This window comes from Macaca nemestrina, chromosome 8, assembly GCF_043159975.1.
Source record: "Macaca nemestrina isolate mMacNem1 chromosome 8, mMacNem.hap1, whole genome shotgun sequence".
Taxonomy (NCBI): Eukaryota; Metazoa; Chordata; class Mammalia; order Primates; family Cercopithecidae; genus Macaca; species Macaca nemestrina.
The window spans coordinates 78,588,925-78,612,516 of record NC_092132.1 but is presented as its reverse complement, the minus strand read 5'-3'; the positions used below and the strand labels follow the sequence as shown (position 1 = coordinate 78,612,516).

Genomic DNA, 23,592 nt, shown 5'->3' with positions numbered 1-23,592 from the left:
TATACCCATGGTTTTCTTCATAATACTGTAGAATACACCACCCTGCTGAAACATGTGAGGAAGTCCCTTTGCATAAGACCATACATCTTCTCCTGTAAGACAAAAACAGATACAGTATTAGCAACAAACAAAAGAGTTCCATCCGGGGCTGCTTTAGTAAAGATTAACCTAGAATAAACATCAAGGCAGAGCTCCTAAATGAGTGAAACACCCTGATACGCCATAGAGAGATGATACTGAGTGACAGGATTGTGGCATACTAGAAAACGCATGGCCTATCTAACTGTGCCAGTCACTGACAAGGGCTGTCATAGAAGAGTGCATGCCTAGCGTTTCAAGACCATGTGGCTTTTCAAGAAAAGCCCAAAATTCAAGTTTTTAATATGAATTCTCCCAATTTTAAAATGTAGGAACTAATTAAAAAGTGTCTTTAAAACCACGAGTCAACAAACATGGTGGCTCATGCCTGTAACCCCAGTACTTTGGGGGGCTATGGATAGCTTGAGTTCAGGAGTTCCAATACCAGCTTTGGCAACGTGACGAAACTCCATCTCTACCAAAATAAACAAATAAATAAATAGCCGGACGTGGTGGCGTGTGCCTGTCATCCCAGCTACTTAGAGGGCTGAAGCGGTGGAGTGGCCAGGGGGAATCCCTTGTGCACAGGAGGTCAAGGCTGCAGGGAGCAGTGTTTGCATCACTGCACTCTACCCTGGGTGACAAAGTGAGACCCTGTTTCAAAAAAAGAAGAAACAAAACCACGAGTCAAGGTAGTCAATATTATGATGAACAAAATAGATCTGAAGACTCAATCCAGCTCAAAGGAAACTAGTCTGTAAACTCTGTACTAGAACAGATAAGATTATTAAAAGATATTTTTGGGCCAGGCACGGTGGCTCACTCACGCCTGTAATCCCTCACTTTGGGAGGCCGAGGCGGGCAGATCACCTGAGGTCTGGAGTTCAAGACCAGCCTGGCCAACATGGTGAAACCCCGTCTTTACTAAAAATACAAAAATTAGCTGAACGTGGTGGCGCGCACCTGTAGTTCCAGCTACTTGGGCAGCTGAGGCAGGAAAATAGCTTGAACCCAGGAGGTTGAGGTTGCAGTGAGCCGAGATCGTGCCATTGCACTCCAGACTGTGCTATAAGAGCAAAACTCTCTCTCAAAAAAAAGAAAAGAGACATTTTTGAAAGCAAAATACAAAATTGTAAATATAAATCTTATATTTATATTAAAACCAAGAAATAAACAGAAGGGGCTATTTCAATACTTATTTCAGTAAGAAATTTCAAATAAAATGTAAAGAATGATCATCACTGTTGAAGAAATCAATAAAGAATGGCAGGAACATAACAGTTACTATGGCTGTTTCTATTTGTTTCTTTATAGTTTACATTCTAATCTGCTAATGTATATGTACTACTTTTATAATCAGGAAGTTTTTAATTTTAACAAAAAAAGTTAACTTTTGTCTTCCCTACCTGAAGATTATATTGTTGGACCTGACCTCTGAATAATTATGACTGACAGTGCTAATTAATCACTATGTACTTACAATATCTCAGAGTTCTAATCCCGCCTCACATTCATAAACAGGATATGACTTTGTGTGGCAGCTGGCTAAACTTACCTTCAGTACACCAGCTTAAAGTAGGTAAGTTTTAGAAGACTTGACAATTAAAGTTTCAGTTAATCAAAACATTTACTTATAAACACTTCCTAATGATGCAGTTCTACTAGAATATCTATATTTAAGGGTGGACACACAGAAGTTTAATATTAATAAGAGTCTACAAATAAAGAAATATTAGTAACCACTGGTGGTGGCTCTGATTGCTGAGCTTACTATTAAACCTCACTTAGATAAATTATTTCTGTGAATGATAACCTTTCATTTCGTTATTGTCAATGTTGTCCTAAATGTACTTAATATTTTCTAAAATATTCTAGTATAGCATTTATTTGGAAGTCATATCAAAAAAATATATGGCGGTAATTTTTTTGATAAGAATCCAAACAGGGCTGGTCTGAAGGTAGTGAGTTATCTCAACTAACTGTTCAGTTACAGTTAGAACTGCTTGTTCTACAATTTCCCCCTTCTCACTACCTGCACTTGACTAGTCCAAACAAACAAAAAACACAAGAATCTGAATAGGTGCCAAAATGGTGAACTCCTCAGAACTGACCAACTGATTAATAAGAAAAATCACATCTCTTAGTACTTTACATATCTAGTTATTCATAATTTAAATAGGCAAATCACTTAACTCTGCTGCAGTGTTTGTCAACCTTGTTTCCATTATCTCCCCCTAAGGAGCCTTTACAGGCATTATTTTTCTAGTCCTCCCCATGTCCTCATGATATCTGAATTACACATATATACTTTATATCTGCTTATGTACTGTATATATATCTTAGTTTTATATATTAATGATAAGATTTTTTCACCCTTTCTCCAAGAACAAATTTTCACCCCCTTCAAAGCAATATGGCCCCACTGTTCTATTACTTTAAGGGAAATACCACGTAAGCCTCTACTATCTACCAAGCTTTGAGCAGGCTCTTCACACAGTTTCATTAACTCATCACAACTAAGCTCTACGGAAAAGGAAACAAGCTCAGAGAGCTTAAATAACTCTTCCAAGATCACACAGCTAGTAAGTGCTAGAGCCAGGATTTGAATCTTGTATATCAGTCCAAAGTGTATACCCTCCTTTCCATTGACATTAAACCTCTACTGAAGGTCAAATTGGCCAGGCTCACACCTGTAATCCCCGCACTTTAGGGAGCCAAGGCAGGCGGATTACCTGAGGTCAGGAGTTTGAGACCAGCCTGGCCAACATGGTGAAACTCCTTCTCTACTAAAAATACAAAAATTAGCCAGGCATGGTGGCACATGCCTGCTATCCTAGCTACTCTGGAGGCTGAGGCAGGAGAATTGCTTGAGCCCAGGAAACGGAGGTTGCAGTGAGCCGAGGTCGTGCCACAGCACTCCAGCCTGGCTGACAGAGTAAGACACTGTCTCACACACACAGGAAAAAAGGTCAAGTTGTTTTGGCAAATTTGAAAGAACTATTCAGTCTTTTCTTAATAGAAATTCACGGCATCAACAACTGGTTGGAGAAAAAAGTAGGTAATTTCTTTTGGTAAACAAATATCTCCACTGAAAGTCATGTTTGTTGGTAAGAAAAATGAGGAAAGGGATTAGAGATCAGGAAGCAGGGGTTTTGACACTTTGCACAAGTCCTGCACCACTCTCATATGGCTCTCCACTGCATTTCTCTCCAACCCTCCTAATGCCCAGGTTCAATGCCTGGATTACTGCCACTTCCTCACAGCTGGTTTCCCTTGAGTCTTATCCCCCATAAATCCCTCCACTATACAGTCTTCAGAGTTAAACCTATAATGGTTCCCCAATGCCATATGGCAAAGTCCAAGTTCCTTTTCCATGGCATACAAGGCACTCTAAGAGTTGGTCCTTGCCTTTCCCATCTGACATCATACCATACCTTTATTTTTACAATGTTATACCACCAAACAACTGTTCCTATTCCCTAAAGGCCAATAATTGTTACATATTATTTAAAACTCAATCTAGGTATCACTTCCTTTAGGATTCTTTGGAGTGTTGATTAGGTAGGTACCCTTATTTGATGCTCCTACGTATATGAATACCATAGCCCTTATCACACTTTAGGTTAACTAACTTTCCTGTTTTACCTTCTAGACTAGGTTTCCCTTTTATACTTTTCAGATTCAGGGAAAGGTCAGTGGCCTGACTTTTTACCCCCAGGGCCTGGCACAGTGCTGAACAGATGGCAGCATTCTTAGTATTGGTTGAATGAATGTATAGATGCAAGCTTATCCAATCAGCCTTATTTTGTTGTTGTCCTGTTTTGTTTTGTTTTGTTTTGTTTTAGGCTTTTAGCAGCCTGAAGCTATGGTTTTAGTTTCTGTCTCTAGTGATAAGCAGAAAAGAGTGATGAGGAAGGGGCTCTAATGGTCCATCCCGAAACAAAAGCTAAGAACCCATAACTATATTCTCTCCCTTAGACACCCTTGACGGAGTGAATATTATAAATGAGGTTTTTCCTTTTAAACAGTGCCTGAAAGCAATCCAGAATAAACTTAATTGAAGCATCATGATGATAACCATTCTTCAATGTTACACATATAAAACACAACTAATGATTATATGCCACTGACTTTTCCCTGAATCTTGTTTTCTCTTCAAGAATCTAATAAAACAAAATAATAGCAAAGACAAAGGGAAATAGTTTTTCTAACATTTTATTCGAAAGCAAACTTTTAGAGAATAGGAACAGTTTGGAAAAGCTTCTAACAAATATGTTAATTTATATTTTTGTTAGTCTCCAATTATTTTTACTTTATAATCCAACTGTTTCTTCATACTACAAAAGTAAAAATACTTCTATCCAATGTACTGTGTATATATAAATATAGAAAAAAAACTATACTACTGCGAGCACCATAGATAACCTCTGTTAATTACCTTGCTTCCACAAATCCTTCCTCCTCATAACCTTCAACCTTCTACCTGACACAGTAGCTATATATGGCAGTGGTATTATGAACGTTTTTTCTTTTGGTTTATCCAATTTTTTTCCTATTTGATGTAAAGTAACTTTTGTTTAAAAATATGTTAAAATACATTTTTTAAAATGTATTTTTCTAATTTTTTCTAATAAAATTATAGAGTTAAAGTTTAAAGTCATCATCAAAAAAAGATTAAGAGATTACCATTCTAATTTTTAAATTTTAGGTGTTTATTTATTTTTTGAAATAGGGTCTCGCTCTGTCACCTAGGCTGGAAAGTATTGGCTCAATCACGGTTCACTGCATGATCTCCTGAGCTCAAGCAATCCCCTCACCTCAGCTTCCTGAGTAGCTAGGACTACAGGCGTGTGCCACCACAGCTTGTAGAGACAGGGTCTCCCTGTGTTGCCGAAGCTAGTCTTGAATGCCTGGTCTCAGGCCATCCTCCTGCCTTGGCCTCCCAAAGTGCTAGGATTATAGGCATGAGCTACTGTGCCTAGCCTTCTAACTTTAAATATTTTAAAAGGCAATTTGAATTTTTTACTTTGCAATTTACGGGACAAAGCAGTAAATTTAAAAATCTAACACCTAAATGAAATATATTTTTGTTTTATTTATTTATTTATTTATTTTTGAGACGGAGTCTTGCTCTGTCACCTAGGCTGGAGTGCAGTGGCATGATCTTGGCTCACTGCAGTCTCTATCTCCCACGTTCCAGCAGTTCTCCTGCCTTACCCACCTGGGTAGCTGGGACTACAGGCACAAACCACCACATCCGGCTAATTTTTGTGTTTTTAGTAGATACCGGATTTCACCACGTGGGCCAGGCTGGTCTCAAACTCCTGACCTCAGGCAATCCGCCCACCTCGGCCTCACAAAGTGCTGGGATTACAGGCGTGAGCCACCGCACCCAGCCTATTTCATTTTTGAGACAGAATCTTGCTCTGTCCCCCAGGCTGAAGTGCAGTGGAGCAATCTCTGTTCACTGAAACCTCCGCCTCCTGGGTTCAAGCAATTCTCATGCCTCAGCCTCCAAAGTAGCTGGGATTACAGGCGTGTGCCACCACTCTCGGCTAATTTTGTATTTTTAGTAGAAATGGGGTTTCCCCATGTTGGCCAGGCTAGTCTCAAACTCCTGATTTCAGACAATCTGTCCACCTCGGCCTCCCAAATTGCTGGGATTACAAGTGTGAGCCACCATGCCCAGCCAAAATGTATTTTTTAAACCCCAAAAGAAATACCCAAAATGAACTCTGAAGTATTTACGACCATAAAGTACTTAACTTTATTTAAATTTAAAATTTAAAGAAACAATTCAAAATTGTTTAATAATTTGAATAAATGGTTCCAAATATAAAGTAGGAACACAGGACTGTTTCAACTAGACAGAATTCCAAAGGTATTTATTTGCTGAAAGAATTGTTGGCATCTCTCTAACCTTCCTGACGTAATCCTCGCATTTAAAAGTTTATCTACCCTACTGATAATCAAGATGGTTTATAAAAAAGGCATATCTGTTTCTTGCCTGAAATTCAGTCCCCTTAAGGGTATACAGTCACACAACTTTAGTGTCACCAGCGGCATTAATTAATATTTTTATTATACACAGACATGCACACAAACTCAATAGTGTTTAAATGAGTACAGAGTCTGAAAGGACACATCCCAATTTATTAATAATGATTTTATCTGGGGAGTACAAATGTTAAGAACTACCATATTTTATAGGTACTTGAATTATTTGAATTTTTAAAATTATATTGTAATTGAAAAGACATTAAAAATAAAAGTGATCAAAGTAGTTGGAACAGAATCTATTATTATCTAGATTTCCTTTTCTATCTAGAAAGGAATAGCATCAACATTTGACTTAATCTTCAATTATAATTATATAAAATCACCATTTACAATATATACATTTATCTTAAGATACATCTATGCATTATTTTTTATCAACTTTATAACTGCTCTCCTATTACAAATATGCTACATATAAATCAACAGAAGGGCTACCAGAAGGCATAGAAAGAATGATATGCGGCGAGGCACAGTGGCTCACGCCTGTAATCCCAGCACTTTGGGAGGCTCAGGTGGGCAGATCACGATGTCAGGAGTTCAAGACCAGCCTGGCCAACATAGCAAAACCTTGTCTCTACTAAAAATACAAAAATTAGCCAGGCGTGGTGGCAGGCCCTGTAATCCCAGCTACTCGGGAGGCTGAGGCAGGAGAATCGCTTGAACCTGGGAGGCAGAGTTGCAGTGAGCCAAGATTGCGCCATTGCACTCCAGCCTGAGCGACAGAGCAAGGCTCTGTCTCGGATAAAAAAACAAAAAAAAAAAAGAAGAAGAATACGCATGAGCACTATCTAGATTTGAAGCTGCCCCTTTACCCAACATTTGAAAAAAAAAAAAAAATCAAGGTGCAATAATAATATTCAGTTGTTGCCTAAAAAATAAGTGTCTCGGCCGGGCGCGGTGGCTCAAGCCTGTAATCCCAGCACTTTGGGAGGCCGAGACGGGCGGATCACGAGGTCAGGAGATCGAGACCATCCTGGCTGACACTGTGAAACCCCGTCTCTACTAAAAACTACAAAAAACTAGCCGGGCGAGGTGGCGGGCGCCTGTAGTCCCAGCTACTCGGGAGGCTGAGGCAGGAGAATGGCGTGAACCCGGGAGGCGGAGCTTGCAGTGAGCTGAGATCCGGCCATTGCACTCCAGCCTGGGTGGCAGAGCGAGACTCCGTCTCAAAAAAAAAAAAAAAATAAAAAAAAATAAGTGTCTCAGTCCCATGCGTGATTCTGGAAAATTCTTGCTTTTTTTTTTTTTTTTGAGACAGAGTCTCACTCTGTCGCCAGGCTGGAGTGCAGTGGCCCGATCTTGGCTCACTGATACTTCTACCTCCCGGGTTCAAGCAATTCTCCTGCCTCAACCTCCCGAGCAGCTGGGATTACAGGTGAGCGCCACAATGCCCGGCTAATTTTTGTATTTTTAGAGACGAGGTTTCACCATCTTGGCCGGCCTGGTCTCAAACTCCTGACCTCATGATCCACCCGCCTCAGCCTCCCAAAGTGCCAGGATTACAGGCGTGAGCCACTGCGCCTGGGTGATTCTGGAAAATTCTAAGGCATTTACAACATCAAGAGGTATTATGAAATTACAAAACACTGTGTATTTTAAATATATATATTAAAAAGTCACACAGTTCTTTCAGGAACAGAGAAAGTATATCAAAATGAAACAAGTTTCTCAACTCCTGAAAGGTTGGTACACTTTGTAGTAAAGCAAGGAAGTGTCACGTAGCCTAATTTCATTTAAGTAACTCCAAACTGACAAATTCTATTCTTCACATAAATCTGTTCTTACCTCTAGGAAAACAAAAAAACAAAACTAGAAACTTAATGAAATATAACACTAAGAAAAAATAAATTGGCCTAGATATTTATGGTGGATAATGTACCACCTCTCCTACCTACCATGAAAGAAAACCTACAAATAACTGATCTACAAGAATTTTTTTTTTTTTGGAAAGAGTGTTGCTCTGTTGCTCAGAATGGAGTGCAGTGGCGCAATCTCGGCTCACTGCAACCGCACCAGGTCTACAAGAAATTTGAACGACATATTTTGCAAAGCCAGAGTTAATCTTTTAAGTATTATGTAAATAATGAAGATGACTGTCTGCAAAAAGTTAAGTTCAATTACCTCATGGTCTGGATAAAAGAGATTAAAATGTGAAATATTATGGGTAGAATATTGTTATTCCAGTTTATACTTCCTAAGATTCAAAGTTACTAGGTTCCAGGAATGACTTGTACTAAGCCAAAGACAAATACACATACTTATTGTTTTATTAATATAAGTAATAGACAATCTAGTCAATGAATATTCTACTTAAAAACGAAAGAAAAAGCTCACGTCCCTGGCTATCATGCAGTCAGCCTATTTAGTGAAAACATACAGGCCGGGCGCAGTGGCTCACACCTGTAATCCTAGCACTTTGGGAAGCTGAGGCAGTGGATTGTCTGAGCTCAGGAGTTCGAGACCAGCATGGGCAACATGGTGAAACCCCATCTCTACTAAAAATACAAAAAATTAGCTAGGTGTGATGGTGTGCACCTGTAGTCCCAGTTACTTGAGAGGCTGAGAATCACTTGGACCCAGGAGACAGAGGTTGCAGTGAGCTGGGATCATGCCACTGCACTCCAGGCTGGGCGACAATCTGTCTCCAGAAAAAAAAAAAAAAATTATACAATCCCCATGTATATATTTGATTCTTAATCAAATGAGAAGTTCTAAAATGCTGTGTTGGTCCTATTTGGGGATTTTATAATTTTTATGTATTTAGAAAATAAAGCTGGAGATCTGCTGACGAAAGCTAAAAAGTATGGAACTCCCTCAGCTGAAGGCCTGTAGGTAAGTTAATGGAGGGCAAGGACTGACTCTCTTTTATCTTCGTACACTCAACATACATACAAGTTCACAGAATACACTGATTTTGCTGAAATATTGCATTCATTAATTCAACAAGCATTTACTTGGCATCTACTATGTGCCAGGCCCTGAACTAGGAAATAAGGTATTCATTAGTGAAGAAAATAGAGTACAGTCTCTGTCTTGATAGACTTTATAATATAGTGGGGGAGGCAAACAAATAATTACACCAACAAATAAGATTATTAAAAATTGTGACAGATGCTGTGAGGGACATCAACAGGGTACACTGATAGAGGGAACCTACTTAGAATGGTCAGCAAAGGTTTCTCAAACCCTTACAAGGTGGTGGTATTTAAGCCTAAACTTAAACGAGAACAAGCCAGCTATCTGAACAGCATAAAGTCTGATGAGCTATATTCTAAACTAACATAACACAGCTTAGCTCACATTTGGTAATTCACAAAGTAATTTCTGCACTTTGAAATCTGCAATCTTCTAAACAAGGTCTGTCATTTCTAGCCCTCTCCAATCTAAACATCAACAGTTACCCAGCACTCTTTACATATGGTTAGCATTTATCTCCAAATTGACTTTTGTAGAAACATCTTTTTTTAAAATTAAGAATATCTTCGGCCAGGCACAGTGGCTCATGCCTGTAATCCCAGCACTTTGGGAGGCCGAGGGGGGTGGATCATGAGGTCAGGAGATTGAGACCATTCTGGCCAACATGGTGAAACCCCATCTCTAGCAAAAATACAAAATTTAGCTGGGTGTGGTGGCGCATGCCTGTAATCCCAGTTATTCAGGAGGCTGAGGCATGAGAATTGCTTGAACCCAGGAGGTGGAGGTTGCAGTGAGCCAAGATCACACCACTGCACTCCAGCCTGGTAACACTGCGAGACTCCGTTTCAAAAAAATATACCTATCTTCTACATAATTCAAATACAGTTACAAGAGAACCAGAGGGAGAAAACTAATATGTATAAGGGACTAATATAGGCTATGCACTTAATACTTCAATTTAAAGCAGAAAGTATCTCAAGTGACACCATTACAAAATTAACAAAATGCTCTCTTTTACACCCAAATTTTGTGTTGGTAGTGGAAGCAGTTTTAAAGAAATGTATGGGTTTATACAGGCATAAATGTTGGATGTGAGGAGGGAAGGGATCAGAACAGAAAGACATTATCTTGGTAAACTCATTGCAGTCCATACTGTAGTTCTCTCAGATATTCAGGTCCAAGAACTTCCACCCAAACTCAAAAAGTATTTATACACTAGAATTATATTTTATTAATTTTCATTATGAAATATATTATCAACCAGGCACAGTGACTCACGCCTGTAACCCCAGCACTTTGGGAGGCTGAGGTGGGCGGTTCACGAGGTCAGGAGATCGAGACCATCCTGGCTAACACGGTGAAACCCCGTCTCTACTAAAAATACAAAAAAATTAGCCGGCCATGGTGGTATGTGCCTGTAATCCCAGCTACTTGGGAGGCTGAGGCAGGAGAATCGTTTGAACCCAGGTGGCGGAGGTTGCAATGAGCGGAGATCATGCCACTGTACTCCAACTTGGGCGACAGAGTGAGACTCTGTCTCAAAAATCTATATATAATCATATTGATCAAACCTTTTTTTTTTTTTTTGAGATACAGTCTTGCTCTGTCGCCCAGGCTGGAGCGCAGTGGTGCAATCTTGGCTCACTGCAACCTCTGCCTCCCGGGTTCACAACATTCTCCTGCCTCAGCCTCCCGAGGAGCTGGGACTATAGGCGCCTGCCACCATGACCGGCTACTTTTTTTTTTTTTTTGTATTTTTAGTAGAGACAGGGTTTCACCATCTTAGCCAGGATGATCTCGAACTCCTGACCTCGTGATCTGCCTGCCTCGGCCTCCCAAAGTGCTGGGATTACAGGCGTGAGCCACCGTGCCCAGCTCTGATCATATTTTTAAGGCTACTGCTCATAATCCTGCCCATGTCAATTTATTAGTCTACAATGGAGAATACAGCTTTCAAAGTGAACATGTCCTTATCTGCACTGTCACCTGTACATCAAAACTTGTTATCAGGAAGCTAAAAGTGTTAAGAATACATGCCTGATGAACATGGAAATCAGGCAAAGGGATAGAGATGTTTCAGTCAGGCCATAGTCAGGATTGATCAAATATTCCTACCCCTCGACAGAGATTACCTTTCTAGTTACCAGAATTTTCATGAACCCCAGATGATGTATCTTTTTCCTTTGTACAGCAGTATATAAACATTGCCGAATTTTGCTTTTCACTTTTTTCAATGTTCAGTGCTGACTGACCATCCATTCCATTTCTGCAGATACAGCCTTTCTTTAGCTGTGTTAATGTCATCTATTTAATTCAATTAAAAACATTTCAGAGTGCATACTACCTGCTGAGCACTATATCAGTTTCTGTGCATACAAGGATAAAGATAAGAGCCACATTCTCAAGACTCCATCTTCTATTGAGGAAGACCTTCTCTTTCCTGTTTTTGACCTGGGAGATTGCAGGTCTTTTACTTTATTTATCTATTTATTGAGACAGAGTCTTGCTCTGTTGCCAGGCTGGAATGCAGTCGCGCAATCTAGGCTCACCACAACCTCCAACTCCCAGGTTCAAGTAATTCTCCTGCCTCAGCCTCCAGAGTAACTGGGATTACAGGCACGGGCCACCTAAGATTTGTATTTAAGTACACTAGCATTTGTATTTAAGTGACCTTGATCACAAGGTCAGGAGATCAAGACCATCCTGGCCAACAAGTTGAAACCCCATCTCTACTAAAAATACAAAAATTAGCTGGGCATGGAGGCGTGGGCCTGTAGTCCCAACTACTTGGGAGGCTGAGGCAGGAGAATTGCTTGAAGCCAGGAGGCAGAGTTTGCAGTGAGCCGAGATCGCGCCACTGTGCTCCAGCCTGGAGACAGAGCAAGACCATCTCAAAAAAAAAAGGAAAAAAAAGAAATACATAAAGTGCGCAGGACAGCTCCTGACATATCCCCCAATTCACTTACTATGTCTGGCAAACTAAAATCAACAATTCCAGGTTCTAAATTTGTGCAGGGTTTTTAGATCCCCTATTTACTACTCCCCCAGATAAGCCAGGAGTAGTATTCATTTTGGTAGATTAAGGCCCAATTCACTGCCATATAGTACTATCAGAAAACAGAATCAAAACCCAGATCACTTTTCTAGCTGAAAGCTTTAATCTCAGCAAAAATAAAACCCTTCCAGTAACTAACACATTTAAATTTTACTTCATACTTTAAGACTTAATAAAGCATATTAACAGTTATTTCAAAACAAAGACTAAGCAAATACAGACACTGTAAAAAGTACACCATTGAACAGTATCTGAAATCATCTAAAGCTTTAAATTACACATTTGGTTGATAATATATTTTTCTTTATGCTGAATTATTAAAAACAAATACTTCTTTACATGATTACCATCTATCTCTGTTAGTTATGTTTCTCATGAACTACAACTTACAATATAGTTCATTACGATTGATGGCAAAGACTTATTGAGTAGTGAAATTACTTAAATACAAATCCTAGTGTATGAATAAGAAAAATGTGATGAACTGGGAAAGGAAGAAAATGAAATGTAAGAGACTACTAGGTGGGAGTGCAGTGAGAATATAAACACCAGAAACTGCAATTCATCAAACAGGAAGTCCTGAAATCACATGACATACAGGAAAATAAAAATTAAAAATAAATGAAAAAGGGGCAAGGTAGGCAGGATCCATAGAGCCTACCAAAAATTTAAAACGCTTTAAATAAATACAAGTCTGTTTTTTAAAAAGCAATTGCGAGAATAAGACATATTTAAATAATCTGTTGACTATTATTGAGGGAATACCTTAACTTTCTATTTTCCTATTAGTTACTCAATAATCCTATTAACATCTATCCATTAACTGTCAAAATACTAAAAATAATTCTCTCCTGAAATATATAATTAAAAACTTACAATGGCCACAGATTTCTTTTCCCCCAAAGACAACAGGAAAACTCAGTGTATTATATTTACAATTAAGATATACCATCAGAATTAAATGTATCTTACCCATTAATGTTGCTAAAAGACACAAGGAGTACATTTCTTTTTCAGCTTGCTCCTGAAGTTCCTTAGATGACAGTTTACCAGTAACAGCAATATCTTCTTGTTTCACAGTGTGGGCTGAGTGTGCTGCAGCAGACTGACCACCTTCAGCTTTACTTTTTAGAATTTCTATTGTAATTCTGTCGCCGTGCTGTAAAGGAACTGGTTCCTTTTCCATTCCTGCCTGTGGTGGCATTAACTCTTTAGGAGGAAACCCGTATCGAATACACTGTAAATATGGAGGAATGTTGAACTCTCTGGCTATACTTTCCTGAAGTTCAAAAAAGGTTGTTGAAGACTTAAGGGTAACCATGGACTGTCGTCCATCATTAGTTGTGATTCGGATCTTCTTCTCCTTAGAAGTTGTAGGTGAATAGGGAGCCTTGGTAGGTGTAGCAGGTGCAGAGGATGGACCATCACGAATGGTACTGGGAGAAACAGTCCTGGGTTGCCCTTTTTGTTCTTGTTTTAACTTCTCTGTTTTCCGTTTCTGCATTACAGAAGCCTGTTCCGTAATATTCTGTTGAATAGTTCTTTCAGTTTTACTCATGTTTAACTCCTCCTTGTGCAAAGTTTTTGTTTTCTGTCCGGTAAGAATAATTTTAGTTGGGAGCTGAGACTCTGATTCTTGTCCTTGAACATCTCCAACTCTTTGGGCATGAGCACCATCTATATTTACAGGAGTATAATCATCGGGATTCTTTTTGGCAGTCTGATGCAATATAGTGTGGACAACTTTCTGAACTAGGATTTCACTCCCAAATTCACCTGGAAAGTGCTTGGTAACAAGTTTCATTGCAACATCGTAAACATTACTATTCAAAGATGAATCACTTTCATACTGGAACCAATATACTGTCTCTCTGACCACTCTTCCACCCCATTCTAAAGTAATAGGGAAAGCTTCTGGTAGATTGTCATACTCCTTACCATCCCAAAAGTGTTTGAATCCACAACCACATTTGCCACCAGTGGACCTAGAATTAGTTCTGTCTCCATCCAAATACACAATAGAACCATCTCCTCTGACCTTTCGCACAGATGTGCCATGGCACCAATTACAAGCTGTTAGGTTACTCAATCCATAGTCTGGTACCAGAACATCTTTCACTGAATCATATGAGCAAACCAAATTGTTCAAGGGAAAGCTATAATTTTTGTCAGTCCTCAGCTGTCCATGAGTACTTTTTGCCAGGTTATACAATTTCCCTCCAGGAGCCAACCACTCTGGAGGAACATGAAGTTCAGAAAGGGCACCACAGAGCAAACATTTGTGAAGGCGATTATCCATTACTGCTTTTTTAGCAGCTGCTGTGACTTCTTCAGGCTGAACTCCTATCACTCCAGTCCTTCTGTAGAAATACTGATGGACATCAGCAACCAAACTAGGATGGATACCATGTTTGTCCATAAAGACTTCTTCCATAGCAGCAACAAGCCTAAGTAAGTATTTATCTTGCAAACTTCTGTCACCTCCAATAACACAACCACCATCCTCTTCAAGTTTGATGTACTTTTTAATAAGGTCCTGAGGCACACCCCATGCTTTAGGAAGCAAATTCATAGGCAGTTTGGGCAAAGCAGCCCCTTTTATGCCTACCAAGGGGATATAATGGTTTCTACCGGAGCTGCTCCATGCAATACAGATTGGTTTGTTCAAATGACCATCTTTCCCAGTGCATTTCTCTGCAGGGATGAGCCCAGGTAGAAAGGTGGCTGAATAATCACCAGAGCTTCTCATGCCACTGAGGGAATCTAACAGAATAATAGGACGATGTAACACATTGGCAAGACCAAATATGTGGATATTCCTCAGGCCCAAGGGAACACCCTCAGGTGGTACAAACAGAGGGTCACACTCATTGATAATGTCCTCCCACTCAGCGGCATCAATGAAGTCATGGAACAGAGCTTGATATCGGGCCAAGTGCTGCTGAAAGTGCTGTTTAAGATTCTCTCTTAAGGCATGCCAGAAGAGCTCTCGGCCTACTAGAGCACGAGACACAGCATGCACCAGGCAGTGTCCATCCCCGTCCACATGCACTGGAATGAGACATTCCTGACTTTTATTGGCCCGCTTAATGTCCTCCAGAGTATCATGCAAATACAGGAGGCTTCCGGAGCGGTCCTTGCCATAGCCCACAGTGTTAACATGCTCTGGTTCTATGAGGAAGGCGCGGTCGCCCAGTAAGGCGCAATCGAACAGTTCGCCCTGGTTCATGTCCCGGAGAAGCTTGGCCCGGCCTGTCTGTTTGTCCATTCCATAGCGAGCTAATATGGGCGACAACAATTTGCAGTGATAGTTGGAAAGGCCCATCACCTTTACCAGTTCCGTGTTCTTCTTGGGTGCCCCCGTCACCCCGAGCAGCGCGTTCCGCAGCAGGTTGTGTAGCACTACGTCCGGGTCGGTCACCTCCTCAACCCCCAGCAGCTGTTGCTGCTCGTGCCGCTGGCCGCACTCGGTACACTCGATGCTGACAGAACCGGAGGCCGGGAAGAACAGACGCGCCTGGCACTTCGGATCCGGGCAGCTCCCGGAAAGGATTCTCCGGTCTCTCCGCTTCAAAAGCCCTCCCGAAGCAGCCGCCGACGCCAGGGACGACGGAGTCTGTGGAGCCTCAGGGGGAGGAGGTGGCGGCGGCAGCGGAGGCGGCGGCGGCGGCTGAGACATAGCTCCCGGCTCTCGTGTCTCGCTCCGCGTCCCAAGCGACCCTCAAAAGCTCATAGCCCAGACCCCCACCAACCCGACTCGGTCTAATCCAGGCCCAGGGTGAAACACTTTCCTTTCCCTACCAGCTCCTCCTCCTCCTAAGCGAAGGCGGAAGCGCCGGACGTTGTTTCTCTTCTTACTTCTCCACTGCCGTAGCCGTTGCCCCGAACGTAACGGCCACCACCCCACCCCGCACTCACACTCACTCACTCTCGCTCTCTCCCTCAGACACAGACATACACGCCCTCATTGCGTGTGCGCAGGCGCAGCTTCCGCTCTGCCCTCTGGGAATTAGAGTCTCCTAGCCTCTGTGCTGGCCATCGAGCCCTAGGATCTTGAGTCCAGAAGGAACTACAAGTACCGTGAGGCCAAGCGGTTCAGCGCTAGCGGGGAGGTGGAAGAGGACGGCAAGAGGAAAAGGGGCCAAAGAAAGATGGTGACTCGCGTTGCCTGCCGGTAGTTGTAGTTTTGCTGGGCTCCCCTTCGTCTTCTTCCCCACTCTGCAGCCCAAGCCAAAGAGTCTGAGAGACCACATTTCCTAGGATGCCGTGCGGTGCGTCCAGCTGCACTTCCTCCTTAGGCGGAGGGAAGGATTCAGGGAAGCTTGGTTAAAACCAGAGTTAAAGGCAGTGGGAGTCGAAGGAGAGGGTCTGAAGTTCACGACTACTAGAAGGGGAGGGGAGTGGAAAGGATCTCAGTGAAAAAGGTACAGTAAATAAATGTCCAGGGATACTGTGGGCTGGGAAATTGAATAAATGGTCCAATCTAGGCTGAAAGCCATAAGGGGGAAAATAGTTGATTCTCGGAAGCTCTGCCTTCTCCCCCTCTCTAGTGCGAGTCACTGAGGCGCCATTTGAGTTCCCGTTTCCTGCGTGTCTTGGCAGTTTACAGTACAAATAACGGTACCTTGGATGTCTGTAGAGTTTTATGTGCATGTACAAAGCCTCTTAACTAGGTTTAATTTCATTTGTTCTTTACCACCCTAGCCCCCTACAGAGTAATAAGAGCTATCATTTATAAAGTGCTTAATATGTGCCTGGACAGCATTTACATAACACGATTATCATTTGATCTTAAAAATAACCTTCTTAGGAAACAGGCCCAGAAAGGAAATGACTTGCCAAAGTTCACGCAGCTGATAAGTGACTGGATAGACCTTCAGATCTCAATCCGTCCTCTTTTTACAGATAAGGACATAGGCAGGAAAGGTTAGGCCTGTATTACATAGAATAGTAACTAGCATTTGCTTACTATTGCCTTATAGTTTACATTTTAGTAATGTGTTCACATGTATCATCCTCACCAGTCCTGTAATACCTTTACCAGGTGGTGTTGACTTCATTTACAATTAGGGAAACTGAGACTAAAAGGAATTAAGTAACTTGCCCAAGGTCAAGTCACCAGTTACGCTGGATCCCAATCTCAAACCTAGAGTGATTTTTATGCTGCTGCTTACCAAAAAATCCGGCCGGGCGCGGTGGCTCACGCCTGTAATCCCAGAACTTTGGGAGGCCGAGGCGGGCGGATCAGGAGATCGAGACCATCCTGGCTAACACGGTGAAACCCCGTCTCTACTAAAAATACAAAAAATTAGCCAGGCGTGGTGGCGAGCGCCTGTAGTCCCAGCTACTCGGGAAGCTGAGGCAGGAGAATGGCGTGAACCCGGGAGGCAGAGCTTGCAGTGAGCCCAGACTGCGCCACTGCACTCCAGCCTGGGCGACAGAGCAAGACTCTGTCTCAAAAACAAAACAAAACAAAAATGTTAGGCTCAGATCTTTTGCTAAGCCTTAGAATCTCCTCTTAGTGATGCAGGGATGTTTACTGTTAAGGAGTCAACAGCTTTATTCTTTTTTCACCTGTGTAGGAAACTGCCTCTTCATACAGAACAATATTCATATGTTAATTGAAAGCTAGTATTAATTATTTTTGTACATTCATCCCCTTTCACTTATCATTCCGGAAATTCTTGCTTTCTGGAAGCTTAGTATCACCTTGGGTAAGTGGACTACCTCAAAAGTTCTAAAACATTTGGCACAAACTAGAGACATTAGTGAAGTCCATGAGATCATTTGCGTCTTCTGTAGCTGCCCAGGAAACCTCCTGATTAGGTTTTGTGTGTGCGTGTGTGTATGTTTATGTGTATGTATGTAGAATTTGATGCTTTGAAATGAACCATCTGTAAAATAGAGGCCCATAAAGGGTATTAGTTTTGATGTGCACCTAATTGTTACAATTTTCTTGAAAAGAAATTAAATATTTGAAAGAGAAATCCTTCGAATGTTATTTTCTTGCCAATTTTACCTCCATGATGGACCCAACCAAGAGAAGTGATTTTTCCTATCTTGGGATATTTTTCTTTATTTTTTATTTTTTTATTTTTTTTTTTGAGACAGAGTTTCACTGTTGTTGCCCAGGCTGGAGTGCAATGGTGCCATCTCGGCTCACCATAACCTCCACCTCCTGGGTTCAAGCGATTCTCCTGCCTCAGCCTGCGGAGTAGCTGGGATTACAGCAATGCCACCATGCCTGGCTAATTTTGTATTTTTAGTAGAGACGGGGTTTCTCCATCTTGCTCAGGCTGGTCTTGAACTCCTGACCTCAGGTAATCCGCCCGCCTTGGCTTCCCAAAGTGCTGGGATTACAGGCGCCAGCTACTGTGCCCAGCCGGAGGGGATATTTTTCAATAAAGTTTTTCTCAAATAGTTAATGCAGGAAAAGTTGCTTATTCCAACACGTTTGGTGGTAACTACACAGATTGGTTTTGACACTGATTTTTTATTAACAATTGAATGCTTTATGAGTAGAGGAATTGGATATCTCCTTTAAATGGAGATTATTTGATGCTGTGACTAAAAGGTTACACCTGCAGCGAAACTTTTTCTCATACAGAATCCAAATAATTGAATTAAAGCTTTGTAGCACGTGAGATGACAACAGTCTGCAATTCTTACACCGTCATGTACTTTTATATCTTAACAACTCCAAGCCACATTTTTCTTATTGATGGTACATATAGTGAAGTAGATTTTTAAAATTGTATTTGAATGTGTCATTCTGAATCATACCTTTACAAAATAATCACTTCCCACCCCACTGAAGAAATGAGAAGCCTTTTTCTGGCTTGTCTAGATCGTTTTTTAAGTTTGTAGATGTACTCAAAGTTCAGAAAGTAAGAAAGCTAACATACAGGGGCAATGAAATTAATCATGCCAAGTTTAATGTGTGAATTAATTCTTTATTACTAGCACTTAGAAGGCATGGGTACCTACAGAGAAAAAAAATTGTTAGGTCAAAAATAGGACATACTGTTTCTTATAAGAGCATAGGAGGGTAGAAAGCCTCTCACCTGCTTATGCAAGATCTACAGGCTTCCTTCCTCCATCCCCCCCAAATTCCATGATCTTGCCTAATGAAGATTAACTTAACTACCTAATTAACTTTCACAGGATTTTTGTGGGGTAGATAATAGTTCTTGTTTTTAGTATTCCAGATGAAAAGAATAAGCTGGGCCCCTGACATTAGCTGTGCTGATACACATCTCTTCTACCACCATCACCCCAGCATCACTAATATCTAAATGGCCAAAATTCAGTTGAAATTGAAATTCATCTTTTTCATAGCTTCTAGTATGGCACTTGTAAACTCCCTGTATTGCTTTTAACAAACATGGCAAATGTAAATGCAGAAGTCACCCACTTTTACCAACAGAACAACTATCATTGTTCTTCATCTTTTATATTTTATATATATAAGGAAGGGAATCATAACTTTGGGGATTGCTGTAAGTTGGCCACATACCTGCTTATATAAACTATACATCTTTACTAAGAATTGACTGTGTTCTTCCAGACCCATACCACATATAGTCAGACTTCCAGTCACAAACTTCCACTGAAGCTCAAAGTGGATTTGTGAACACTAATTACTGAAGTAGGTATTATAAGAATTTAAAGGGATGCAAAATTTCATCTCTGTCTCAGAGGAGCTTTGAGTTTAATAGAAGAGAGAGGCTAAACTAAATTGTTCATAAATATAAGTAGAATAAAGCATAGACTCAAAATACAGGAAATATCACAAATGCTAAGAAAATTTAATTAAGGATTTATTATAGGGCAGTGTTTTGAGTATATCATCTTAATCTTTAAAACACTCCTGTGATACAGTATTGTCCTTATCATACAGGATAAGATTTAACTCTAAAGGTTAACATCAGTTTTATTACCACCAGCTATGAAATAGAGCTGGGCTTCAAATCAAGGTTTTCCTTGTTCGGCACTCAGTCTTTCCACTACATCACAGCTGCTTACTGATTTGAGAGAGAATTAGCCAAGAAGTCAATACAAACTGGTGGCCAGTAGCCAAACTCGGCTTGATGTAGTTTTGTTGGGTCAGCAGCAGTTTAACTTCTTTTTTGTTGTTGTTGTTGTTGTTTTTTTTTGAGACGGAGTCTCGCTCCGTCGCCCAGGCTGGAGCGCAGTGGCTCTATCTGGGCTCATTGCAAGCTCCGCCTCCTGGGTTCATGCCATTCTTCTGCCTCAGTCTCTGAGTAGCTGGGACCACAGGCGCCCGCCACCACGCCCGGCTAATTTGTATTTTTAGTAGAGATTGGGTTTCACCTTTTTAGCCAGGATGGTCTCGATCTCCTGACCTCGTGATCCGCCTGCCTCGGCCTCCCAAAGTGCTGGGATTACAGGCGTGAGCCACCGTGCCCGGCCTTTTTTTTTTTTTTCCTAATGTGAATGTCTTTCAGCAGTGGCCAGTATTTCACTCTTTAAGGCCTTACACAGGGCCCCTTGAGACAAATGACCAAGTACAGAGATACAAGTTATTCCTTCACACAGTAGTCCTCAAGCTTTAATGTGCATGACAGTCAAATGGAAGGCTTGCTAAAACACAGATTGCTGGGCTTCATCTTAGAATGAATGTGTCTCAGGTGGAGCCTGAGAATTACATTTCTAGCAAGTTCTCTGGTTGCAGATGCTGCCAGTCCTTGCGAGGATCACACTTTGAGAATCACTGCTTACCAAACTTGTAGGACACTTTTGGGGAAGGTCTTGTTGTTGTGTTTCTGTTGTTTATAATACAAAAGGAATTGCGTGTCAGAATGTGCAGAAATAGGTAAAAAGAAAATTAAAATTATCTATCAATTAGAGATTACAACTGCTAACATTTTTAATGGACCATTCAAGCTCTTTTTTTTCCATGTGTATATAGTATGTACTTCTTTAAGAAACAAAAATTATATAAAAATAGCTATTAACACCTTTTAGCATCTATTGTGCACCAGGATCTTTACATGTAGTATTTACTTAATCCTTTTAATATCCTTATGAAGCAGGTACCATTACTATTATTATTTTTCAGATGAAGAACTTGAGGCTCAGAAAGGTTAAGTAACTTGTTCAGTGTCTCATTGCTAGTAGGTAGCATAATTAGGATTAAAACCAAAGCAGGGCTGGGCTCACACCTGTAATCTCAGCTCGTTGGGAGGCCAGGACAGGTGGATCACTTGAGGCCACAAGTTCAAGACCAGCCTGGCCAACATGGTGAAACCCTGTCTCTATTAAAAATACAAAAATCAGCCAGGCATGGTGCCTGCCTGTAGTCCCAGCTACTTGGGAAGCGGAGACAGGAGAATTGCTTGAATGCGATAGATGGAGGTTGCAGTGAGCCAAGATCACACCACTGTTCTCCAGTCTGGGTGACAGAGTGAGACTCTGCCTTAAAACAAAAAACAAAAAGGAAAACAAAAACTAAAATAAAATCAAAGCAATCTGGTGCCAGAACCACTCTGCTATACTGACTCTTATACTGTGCATATTGTTTTTCCCCTGTATTGTGTAATCACATCATGAGCAATCTTGTTATTAGATATTTCTTGTTTAACATTTAATTTTTTAATTTTATGTAATTTTTTGTTTAAGAGACAAGGTCTTGTTATGTTGCCCAGGCTGGAGTTGAACTCTTAGGCTCAAACTATCCTCCTACCTCAGCCTCGCAAGTAACTGGAACCTCCAGCACGTACCACCACACTCATCTTCTTGTTTAACATTTTAAGTGAAAGTCTACTTTTTTCTCTTAAAAGATTTGAAACATTTAAAGATATACACAAAAATAATGTAAAAAAACTCATGCACCCACTACTAGATTTAACAAATGTTAATTTTTCAGCATATTTGCTTCATAATCCCCCCTCTTTAAAAAACACATTATAGGCCGGGTGCAGTGCCTCACACCTGTAATCCCAGCACTTTGGGAGGCCGAGACAGGCGGATCACAAGGTCAGGAGATCGAGACCATCCTGACTAACACGGTGAAACCCTGTCTCTACTAAAAATACGAAAAAATTAGCCAGGCCTGGTGGTAGGTGCTTGTAGTCCCAGCTACTCGGGAGGCTGTGGCAGGAGAATGGGCGTGAACCCGGGAGGCAGAGCTTGCAGTGAGCCGAGATTGCGCCACTGCGCTCCAGCCCGGGTGACAGAGCAAGACTCCATCTCAAAAAAACACATGTTGGCCAGGCTGGTCTTGAACTCCTGACCTCAGGTGATCAGCCCTCCTTGGGCTACCAAAGTGCTGGGATTACAGGTAGGAGCCACTGCGCCTGGCCCAATGAGGTGTATTTTTAAAAGTAAAAGAAAAAAATTGAGCTCCAGAGCTAGAAGTTCCATCCTCAGTCTGTCTGAAGCATGCCTCCTGCAATCCTTTTTCTTTTCTAAGGACCAACAAAGTCATCACTACAACATAAAGGACCCTGTGTAATCTGGCACCTGGCTTCTCTGACATTATTTCCGTGGTTTATGTGCTTCAGCCACACTGACCTCCTTGTGGGTCCTCAAACATTGCAAGTACATTCCTGTCTTAGGACCTTGGCACTTGCTCTTCTGCCTGGAAAACTCCTCCCAGGTAGAATTTATATAGTTGTCAGCTCAAATCTCAGTTCCAATGAGATGGCTTTTCTAACCAACGTCTCTAAAACACCACCTCTATCCTTTTTCTCTCTTCCCCTATCCCACTCATTTTCTTTCTTTCTTTTTTTTTTTTTTGCTCCATCGCCCAGGCTGCAGTGCAGTTGCGCGATTTTGGCTCACTGCAACCTCTGCCTCCTGGGTTCAAGCAATTCGCCTATCTCAGCCTCCTGAGTAGCTGGGACTACAGGCGCCCACCACTATGCCTGGCTAATTTTTGTATTTTTAGTAGAGATAGGATTTCACCATGTTGGTCAGACTGGTCTCGAACTCCTGACCTCAGGTGATCCACCCTCCTTGGCCTCCCAAAGTGCTGGAATTATAGGTGTGAACCACTGTGCCTGGCCCTCACTCATTTTTTTTACACCACTAATCATCAGGACTTATATGATTACTTGTCTGTTGTCGTCCTTGCCCACTAGACTCTTTAGTAAGGCTTTTCATAAGGGTGGGCAGTTTGTTGATTGTTGGATTCCCTGTGCCAGGCATATATAGCCTCAATAAATATTGTTGAATGAATTAATGGCTATCATCTATGGCAGTGTGTTTCAGCCTGATATTCAAGCATAAGTTCCTGGAGAATCCACCATTTCTTTACAGTTTAAAAATGTTTGTGCTGTCATTTTGATGCTAATCTAAAGCAAAGTCATATTATTTGTGATTTTTTTTTCCAGATGGCATCTTAAAACATGAAGTTTTGAGTGCCTGAATTCACAGAGTTTAGGATTTTGTTTTTATCAGTTGAAAGCCAAAGAACATTGTGACAAAACGTGTAAGGTTTCACGATCATTTTGAGAAAA

General features: G+C 41.2%; 2 protein-coding genes across 2 annotated transcripts in view; one reads left to right on the top strand and one right to left on the bottom strand.

Moving 5' to 3' along the window:
- Nucleotides 1-16,369, bottom strand: part of LOC105482175 (valosin containing protein interacting protein 1) — a 40,216-nt gene extending 23,847 nt beyond the window's left edge. The window contains exons 1-2 of the mRNA XM_011742158.3: nt 13,082-16,369; nt 6-92 (exon numbers count right to left, since the gene is read on the bottom strand). Of these exons, the coding sequence (XP_011740460.1) occupies nt 6-92; nt 13,082-15,788 (2,794 nt within the window). The 5' untranslated portion in view covers nt 15,789-16,369. The remainder of the gene's footprint in view (nt 1-5; nt 93-13,081) is intronic.
- Nucleotides 16,370-16,390: 21 nt separating this feature from the next.
- The window catches only part of LOC105482178 (serum/glucocorticoid regulated kinase family member 3), a 195,047-nt gene continuing 187,845 nt past the window's right edge, over nt 16,391-23,592 (top strand). Inside the window, exon 1 of the mRNA XM_011742160.3 lies at nt 16,391-16,533. The gene's annotated coding sequence lies outside the window, so the exon portion shown is untranslated. The remainder of the gene's footprint in view (nt 16,534-23,592) is intronic.